This window comes from Littorina saxatilis, linkage group LG3, assembly GCF_037325665.1.
Source record: "Littorina saxatilis isolate snail1 linkage group LG3, US_GU_Lsax_2.0, whole genome shotgun sequence".
NCBI classification, from domain to species: domain Eukaryota; kingdom Metazoa; phylum Mollusca; class Gastropoda; order Littorinimorpha; family Littorinidae; genus Littorina; species Littorina saxatilis.
Genome location: NC_090247.1, coordinates 25,820,940 through 25,831,228, shown reverse-complemented (window position 1 = coordinate 25,831,228; position 10,289 = coordinate 25,820,940). Strand labels below are relative to the sequence as shown.

Genomic DNA, 10,289 nt, shown 5'->3' with positions numbered 1-10,289 from the left:
AAGATTAATGATACATTGGAATGCTACAATATTCAAACAAACAATTACAGAGTATATTTGCCTGTCATTAATTAATACACTGCATGACATAATTATTCACAAATCAATAATATGAAGTAAATTGTATTTTCCATTGCCTTTATTTTGATTTATTTAATTTAATTCACTGTTTTCAGCAGCTCATCAGTGCCAAATATTCAGCATAAGTTTCACATGTCATGACATATTCAACATCCCCATCGGCATCCTCCCCCCCCCCCCCCCCCCCACACACACACACCATGTTATTCCTTTTATAAATCATTTGCCATGCATTATTTTTCATTATGAAAGTATTGTGCATCTACTGTTAATAAATTACACACACACACACACACACACACACACACACACACACACACACACACACACACACACACACACACACACACACATGTACGTCTCAGGTCTTGCCGCCTTTCAAGTACTAGCTAGTACCTTCACAGGTTTTCAATGTGAACAGGACAGGGTCCCACTGGCTGTTGAGTTCCAACTAAGTGAAGAGGACTCTGAAACATGTACAATCCAGTCAATTAAAACTCATCAAAGAATATACACAAATGGATCTTTTTTTGTTGTTATGGCTACCTGCACACATCTAGGAAGACAGTTCATCCAGCTTAGGTACAGTGGAACCCCCCTTTTAAGACCCTCCAATTTAAGACTTCCTCCCTTTTAAGACATTGTTTTCTAAGACCTTCGGTTCATATCCTCTGTAAATTTACCCCCATTTTAGACTCCCTCCCTTTAAGACCTGATTTTCTCACATTTTTTGAGGTCTTAAAAGGGGGGTTCCACTGTACATAGAAAAGGGACATTACTCTTATTCAAGGTATGGCTGGCCAAGTGAGCATGAGTTGTTTGTTAAAAACATCTACCACCCGTTGTGATTTATTCAACAAGCTCATTAAGAGGCACAAATAAACAGAAATTTATCGAGGCAATTAGCTCTCATGTTAAGATCTGGAGCCAAGTTTACATAATAATCACACACACAAACACACACACACACACACACACACACACACACACACACACACACACACACACACACACACAAGCTCAAATATGCACACATACACACATGCATGCACAAACACACACCATTCTCCATACTCACAAAATCAGGAACAGCACCCTGTAGTTTGCAGTCAAAGCGCTGAATAAAAAGAGCCAGAAACAAGTGCAGTTCCAAAAGCGCAAACCACCTTCAAAAGAAGAATAAAACACATAGTAGGGACACATGCGTTTTTGTGTAGACATAATGTCATAAACAGTAGTGGAACCCCTCTTTTAAGACCTCCACAAATCGGAGAAAAAATCAGGTCTTAAAAAGGAGGGAGACTTAATATGTGGGTAAATTCAGAGGTCATGAACAGAAAGTCTTGAGAGAAAAAAACCACAGGATCTTAAATGGGAGGGAGTCAAGGGGTCTTAAAAGGGGGGTTCCACTGTATCAGAGTAGAATTTCAAAACACTCAATATTCATGCATGCAAACTAAGCACTCACAGTCTGTAATACGCACAGACAGACAGAGAGACAGTGTGTTATGTGTGATTCCATCTTCACATGGACACTTTTACAGGAGACACAAACATTTCCAATTGTCTTTTTCTTTGTTGTTTCCATTAAAAAAAAATGTTTTAAAGTACAGCTGTCAAAAGTCACAAATATGACAATGCTACTTCCTATTTGTTTCTTCATTAAGTATGCGTTTGTTTTGACACTAATCTGACAGGGTGACACAGTAGTCTCCCTTCACAGCAGCTCTACACTGACAGAGCTAGCTGTGGCCTTAAAGCCATATGTACTCGATGACTATACACGCTAATTGCTTTACCAACAGCTGGAGACAGACTAAATTAAGTTCCCTGCAAAATATTGTGGTCCAGGACCCCTTAAATGTTGAGATATTTGAATTTTCATTTTGATCTGGATCGTCCTATTTATAGATTTGGCAACACATGTAACGTTGATGCAAGGGAGAGAACACCGCGGCTTTGTTGACATCCTCACTTTTTCAGAGGCTAGAACAAGCTGTAATGCATGTATTATGGTCCGCGCATGGTGACGTATCGCCATTATATGGTCTTATGGTGCGTTTGACATCGATTGTGGGCAAACTACACTTTGTAAACACGGGAGTGCGTTAGTATGCCTTTAAGCGAAGGCTAGTTGTAGTAGTGCAACTTTCCTTCTACGTTAGTCATTAGTTAGACACCTGTCAATTGTAAAGAACTGTTTGTGATGGGGTCCGGCTGCTGTTATATCCTGGTATGCTCTTTGGAACCTTTGCGTAGCAGTTTTTAAAGGGCTATTAAGTCACAGGAATCATAATTCATTTTCAGTGTCACAATTGTACAATATGTATGACACAAACCTGCCAGGACACTGGTATCGCCCACCACCAAAAGCAATGAAGCCTTCAAGGAATACGTTCTTCTCAAGATCTGCTGAAAGCCATCGCTCCTGCAATATAGTTAACACTTTCGCGTATCATGAGTTTACATGAGTGACAAATACAGCTGATTCCACTAGCCATGTTAAACATTATTAAATTTAAAGAACATACACATCATAATGGCCATCTAGGCCAGAGATTCAGCCTCAATTCTTCTCGTCCAAATACACCTCTATGATTTTAACACTGAATCACATACATGACAAATAACCGAGACATAATCTTCCCCTTGTTTCCCCTACCCATTAGTTTAGAGCAGAAAGTAATTCTCGTTTTGCTGCACCTCTTACCTGCTTTATATATATATATGATACGAGTCCTATGTGAATTATCTCCCTTATAGCCCTTATTCCTCCAAGTTTTAAGCACTCATATATATCACAATAATAAATAGAAATCAAAGAAAAAAAATCTTTGTGTGCTTCATACCGGCAGGAACTTGTGAGGATCAGGAAAAAACGTAGGGTTCCGGTGAGCCCAGAAAGGGGAGACCATCACCATATCACCAGCAGGCACTGTCATGTTCTGCACAAAAGTAATGCCTATAGTCAGTGCTGTTATCAGTGGAAAACGTATCGTTTACACACACATACAAAACATGGGTAGTCATATTTTACATTAAATGAACACACATACACACAACTGTACACTCCACCCCCCAACCCTATCCGCACACACACACACACACACACACACACACACACACACACACACACACACACACACACACACACACACACATGTGCACACACACATGTGCACACACACACACACACTCACACACAAACACACACACACACGCACTTGCACACACATATAGATTTAGCTTAACATAATCACACCCTGGCTTTCACTTTCATAATAAACAAGTCGCGTAAGGCGAAAATACAACATTTAGTCAAGTAGCTGTCGAACTCACAGAATGAAACTGAACGCAATGCAACGCAGCAAGACCGAATACTCGTAGCATCGTCAGTCCACCGCTCACGGCATAGGCAGTGAAATTGACAAGAAGAGCGGGGTAGTAGTTGCGCTGAGAAGAATAGCACGCTTTTCTGTACCTCTCTTCGTTTTAACTTTCTGAGCGTGTTTTTAATCCAAACATATCATATCTATATGTTTTTGGAATCAGGAACCGACAAGGAATAAGATGAAAGTGTTTTTAAATTGATTTGGAAAATTTAATTTTGATAATAATTTTTATATATTTAATTTTCAGAGCTTGTTTTTAATCGGAATATAACATATTTATATGTTGTCTTTTGTGTTCTTTTCCTGATGAAGCTTCCAGAAGCGAAAATTCGTAATCGTCTTGTGTCGTCTTTGTATTGGTGAGTACAGTAATCCTTTGTTTTTTAACCATATTTATATGTTTTTGGAATCAGCAAATGATGGAGAATAAGATAAACGTAAATTTGGATCGTTTTATAAAAAATTTTTTTTTTTTACAATTTTCAGATTTTTAATGACCAAAGTCATTAATTAATTTTTAAGCCACCACGCTGAAATGCAATACCAAAGTCCGGGCTTCGTCGAACATTACTTGACCAAAATTTCAACCAATTTGGTTGAAAAATGAGGGCGTGACAGTGCCGCCTCAACTTTCACGAAAAGCCGGATATGACGTCATCAAAGAAATTTATCCAAAAAATGAAAAACACGTCTGGGGATATCATACCCAGGAACTCTCATGTCAAATTTCATAAAGATCGGTCCAGTATTTTGGTCTGAATCGCTCTACACACACAGAGAGACACACACACACAGACACACACACACACACACACACACACACACGCACGCACGCACATACACCACGACCCTCGTCTCGATTCCCCCCTCTACGTTAAAACATTTAGTCAAAACTTGACTAAATGTAAAAATGACCCAGCATGTGCTCAAAAACTTGCAAGCATACTTGTTCAACAGCTAGAATATCAAAAACAACTTATCCTCAGAAGCTATCAGCAGACCTGGAAACCAGGCTGTTTTGCACTTGGTGTATTCTCAAACAAACTAGGTGTTTTTTCAAAAAAATGAGAGTGCTCCATGCAGCATTTGAACATCCATGATTCAAACATGATTCACATGCGTCCGTCACACCGTTAATTAAGCTTATCAATACATATAAAACAAATTCTTCTTACAATGTTTACTGACAACCAAAATGTGCCTCGTATATTTTCCCCACTGACCATACTGATCGTATTCTAGACAATCATGCGTAATAGATAAAGCAAAATCATATGGGTTCCCAGGTCTGTAATCAGTCTGTTCAACAGTTTTTCCTTGGTCACAAGACCCATCTCACCTTAACTTTGAACGGCTTGACCACACGTCGCGTGATGATGCCAGGTGATCTTAAGCGGATGGCTTCCAGTATACAGCACTTCAAGTACGGCATAGAAGCTAAGGATTCTTCACGGACTGAAATCATGAAAAAATTAAGTTAAATGGAGACCCTTTTTGAGACTTTCCACATTTTAAGACCTTGATTTTTTCAGAAGTACTGTTCATAACCTTTGTAAAAAAACCAATTTAGGACTCCCTCTTTTTATATTTAGTCAAGTTTTGACTAAATATTTTAACATCGAGGGGGAATCGAAACGAGGGTCGTGGTGTATGTGCGTGTGTGTCTGTGTGTGTGTGTGTGTGTGTGTGTAGAGCGATTCAGACTAAACTACTGGACCGATCTTTATGAAATTTGACATGAGAGTTCCTGGGTATGAAATCCCCGAACGTTTTTTTCATTTTTTTGATAAATGTCTTTGATGACGTCATATCCGGCTTTTCGTGAAAGTTGAGGCGGCACTGTCACGCCCTCATTTTTCAACCAAATTGGTTGAAATTTTGGTCAAGTAATCTTCGACGAAGCCCGGACTTCGGTATTGCATTTCAGCTTGGTGGCTTAAAAATTAATTAATGACTTTGGTCATTAAAAATCTGAAAATTGTAAAAAAAAAAATAATTTATAAAACGATCCAAATTTACGTTTATCTTATTCTCCATCATTTGCTGATTCCAAAAACATATAAATATGTTATATTCGGATTAAAAACAAGCTCTGAAAATTAAATATATAAAAATTAGTATCAAAATTAAATTGTCCAAATCAATTTAAAAACACTTTCATCTTATTCCTTGTCGGTTCCTGATTCCAAAAACATATAGATATGATATGTTTGGATTAAAAACACGCTCAGAAAGTTAAAACAAAGAGAGGTACAGAAAAGCGTGCTATCCTTCTTAGCGCAACTACTACCCCGCTCTTCTTGTCAATTTCACTGCCTTTGCCATGAGCGGTGGACTGCCGATGCTACGAGTATACGGTCTTGCTGAAAAATGGCATTGCGTTCAGTTTCATTCTGTGAGTTCGACAGCTACTTGACTAAATATTGTATTTTCGCCTTACGCGACTTGTTTTTTTATAAGACCCCAGATTTTCTCGATTTTGTTTTGGTCTTAAAAGGGAGGGGGGTCCACAGTTCTTAAAGAAACTGCTTGGTATCTGTACAAAATGAATAATAAATAAGTGGCCAAGAGATACAGTTAAAATAACAAATTTGAATCAGATTTCAGGTTTCAGGAGTGCACCTTCAAATGCACAACTTACAGTAACATATACCAAGGGCCATAACTCTGTCAATAGAGACACTATAGCTAACGCTTCTATGGATTCCAGTTGTTACTTCTGTCACTCTTCTGGTGAGGCTGGAAAACTTAACGCAGTCAGAAAAAGATTAAAGGTGGTCGTCTACATTTTTGCTTTTTTTCAATAATCTTATGGTTAGATTTCGCTAAAAAGTTATGTCAGATGATGAATGAACCATGGGGAAAAAAGTTATAGAAAAAAAATATATGTAAAAAAAGATTTTATTTTTGGGTAGCGTGACTCACGCTTCCAATATTTTGTTTTCTGTTTGCTGAGAACATGTGCTTTGCCTAAAAATACTGACCAATCAAATTCATGTCACTATGCTTATAGCCACGCCCAAACAAGTGCAGCAACAGTTTGACACTGGAGCGCTGTCCACGCTTTTTTTTAAACGCACGAAATGCACGGGATTTGAGAGGAGTTTTGCGCTTGGCATTTTCCAAATAAGGATATCCTACTATGAGTACTACGCTGGAATACTACAATGAATTTTCAAACGGCTACACTGGCTTCGTCTTTCCTGATCGAAAGGGGGTGTATTGTTGATAATTGTAGATAATAGACTCTGCATTTTAATGGTCAAATGGCGATTTCGGTATAAAAATGTAGACAAGGACCTTTAATGCTTGCACTTTTTTGTCTGCTATATGTTAGGATTTCTCGATAAACAGGGAATGAGAGGGAAAGGGATAATTAAGTTAAGGCAGAGAGATCAGAAAGGAAAGAATGTCATCTAAATTGCCAAATTGCTCGTGATAGTGTATGAATATAGCCATTTACCACTAAATGTTAGCATCGAGACTTGACTTTGACTTGAGATCATCTTTTCTGATGGATTCCACTGAGACATTACACAAGATGCATCACTATCACTGAAATAAGCATTCAGACATGTACTACACCTTCCACATCATTTATTTATTTATTCATATTTTTTCATTAGCGAATGAATAGCTGGCATGACAGCTATGTAAATACCTTCCTTGCACATGACAGTACCCAGTCAAGACAAACACATTATATTTTGTAGTTACACCATGTGTGCAACTTGTGCTTTTAAAGGAACACACTTCTACAAGTCTTTTCTGAATTGTTTCAAGCAAGAGCAAGAAACATCAAAGCATGCAGACAAACAGGCTGAGGTGCATGAGAAATTAAGTTGCCACCCCAACAGGAGCCAACTGCGGGGTCGGATTGGTTGAAACTGAGACCTGTGGTTGATTTTAACCAATCCAGCTACATGTACACTGCTGGGGTGGTAACTTTCTCGTGCACCTCAGCCAAGGCTGAAGGGAGAGAACCCAAATCGGGTGCATAAAACTGACCTTCACTGGAAGTACCCACTGTAGACATCACTTCTTGTCTGGCTTTTTCAACTACTCTCTTGTCATCAAGCACAAATGCTAGTGTCCAGAACATGATCTGCAAATTAAAATAAACAGACATTTTTAAAAGAATATTGTTTAAGTGTTTTGTGACATTCCCCCCCAAAAAAGGAAAACTCAGCTAACAACACATGTGTATAGGCCTATGCTCATCTTTTAATTTTCTTTCTGTTTCTGTACTTTCAGATTTTTTTTTGTATTGTTCATTTGCTTCATGAAAGCATTTACAAATAGTGAAACAAAATCCATCGTCTAAATAACATCTGTTGTTTCTTTCATCATAAACAACCCTTTAATTCATGCCTGCACACACACACACACACACACACACACACACACACACACACACACACACACACACACACACACACACACACACACACACACACACACACACACACACACACACATAAAAAAAACATATGCATATGCACATGCACACACACAAACACACACTCAGAAACAGACACACATCACACACACAAACACACGCACAAACACATATGCATGTACCTGCACACTCACAAACACACACACACACACACACACACACACACACACACACACACACACACACACTCACTCAATCAAACCACACAACTACATTCCCCTGTATGAAAAACAATCTCACAGATCTCCATCTAAATATAACTAAAATTCCTCACTGGAATGGCGTTAGCCAGGGAAGCCCACATAAGCAGCAGACTGTAGTTGGGTGCATGCTGAGCATCGACAACACTCAGGAGGGACTGAAGGACTGTCTTCTTTTCCTCCTCTCCCCCTGTGTCCACTCTCTGGACCACCTGACCAAACATTTTCAACAGCCATCCTTTTGATGTTGACCATTCCCTGCACACACATACACACACAACAACAGGTTAGCCTGATTTGTTTGTGCTTGTCATCCCGAAAGATTGCAGTTCGAATTTTCTTCAGGAAATTCCAAAAGAACAATAAGTACACCAATTTCAAACTACAAACACACATAAAATTAAAAATGGAATAGTTATACATGTACTTAACAGAGGCATGAGGAGATATTTACTGTAGCATGTAGGAGTCCATGCATATACGCATACATACACAATCAAAAAAGAGGCGAAGCCGTCAAGGCTCACGTAAGAAATCGACAAACAGTAACACAAACTCAATCACTCCGTCACACACACACACACACACACACACACACACACACACACACACACACACACACACACACACACACACACACACACACACACACACACAGTAAGCATAGGTGACACTGTGCAAGAAAGCGAGACACTAGATCTAGATCTGTCTGTCTGCATGTGTAGCCTACTTACAGGGACACGACTGCCAACTAGTCTCGGCCCGCTCAAAATAACAATGACCGAGACTTTCAGTAATTCCTTCGCGTGACGTCTAACCCTCTTACGCCATAATGTGACGTCTTCAAATGTTAAAGTTTCTATCACATACACACACACACACACACACACACACACACACACACGCACAGACAGACAGAGTTTACCATCGCATAGGCTACACTTACGTGAGCCAAAAAAAGATAACAGAGAAAATCACTCTATAAATATGTCTCAATGGAATACATACATGTCATTCATGTCCTTTCTTTCGGCAATAAATATTCCTCATACCCCGGCTCTACCCGAACAAACCTCAGAACAGCAGTTCCTTTTCATGCCTGGTAATATAATAAGCAAAGAGTGAGTGCACACACACACATGCACACACACACACTACCACACACACCCACACAAAGCATGCATGGACACACACACACACACAAACATGTACAGTGGTACCTGCGATGAAGGACACCCTTGGGACCAGCTAAAAGTGTCCCTACATTGCAGGTGGCCTGTCATGACAGGTATATTTTGGTCAAGATAATCGACAACTGGACAATAGAAAGTGTCCTTTTAAGGGAGGTGTCCTCTCATCGGAGGGGCCACACATTGCAGGTACCACTGTACGCAGACACACAGACACACAAACAGCTAACTGCAAATAGCACAAATGCATAAGATATTCACAGTGCATTTTCTCTTTAACCTTTGCCGTGCTTCCTGGGTTCACCTGTACCCAGAGACACACTAAAATCATTGTAACTCTGGAACCATTAAAGATATCGTTTTGAAATTTTAAGTATCTCTCACACACCTAATTTGCTCTCTGTCTGCAAATTTTTAGTGTGTACATGACAAAACATTAAAATTAATTGATTATGATAATTTACATAAACACTACCGATGGCGCGGGTTCACACAAACCCATACTTTTAAAGAGTAGTAGTGATTGTAACTATCCCTCTGCCGACGGCGCGGGTTCTGCTACACCCATAATTACCAAAGCGGCGGAACAGTGTCTGTCTGCCTGTTTGTCTCCAAGAGATTGTCTGTCTCTCTGTCTGTCTGTCCGTATCTCTCTGTCTGTATGTCCGTTGTCAGTTGCTCTGTCTGTCTGTCTGTCTATCCGTCTATCTGTCTATCCGTCTATCTGACTGTGATCTGTCTATCTGACTGTCTGTCTCTGTCTCTCTCTGTCTCTCTCTCTCTCTGTCTCTCTCTCTCTCTCTCTCTTAGTCTCTCTCTCTGTCTCTCTCTCTTAATCTCTCTCTCTGTCTCTCTTTCTTAGTCTCTATCTCTCTCTCTCTTTCTTAGTCTCTCTCTCTCTCTCTTTCTTAGTCTCTCTCTCTTTCTTAGTTTCTCTCTCTCTTTCTTAGTATCTCTCTCTTTCTTA

General features: G+C 39.5%; 1 protein-coding gene across 1 annotated transcript in view; it reads right to left on the bottom strand.

Annotated features, from left to right (window-relative positions):
- Positions 1 to 479: 479 nt before the first annotated feature.
- The window catches only part of LOC138960879 (24-hydroxycholesterol 7-alpha-hydroxylase-like), a 17,319-nt gene continuing 7,509 nt past the window's right edge, over positions 480 to 10,289 (bottom strand). The window contains exons 6-12 of the mRNA XM_070332515.1: positions 8,207 to 8,390; positions 7,482 to 7,578; positions 4,813 to 4,928; positions 2,931 to 3,026; positions 2,421 to 2,509; positions 1,160 to 1,247; positions 480 to 548 (exon numbers count right to left, since the gene is read on the bottom strand). Coding sequence (XP_070188616.1) covers positions 480 to 548; positions 1,160 to 1,247; positions 2,421 to 2,509; positions 2,931 to 3,026; positions 4,813 to 4,928; positions 7,482 to 7,578; positions 8,207 to 8,390 — 739 coding nt within the window. The remainder of the gene's footprint in view (positions 549 to 1,159; positions 1,248 to 2,420; positions 2,510 to 2,930; positions 3,027 to 4,812; positions 4,929 to 7,481; positions 7,579 to 8,206; positions 8,391 to 10,289) is intronic.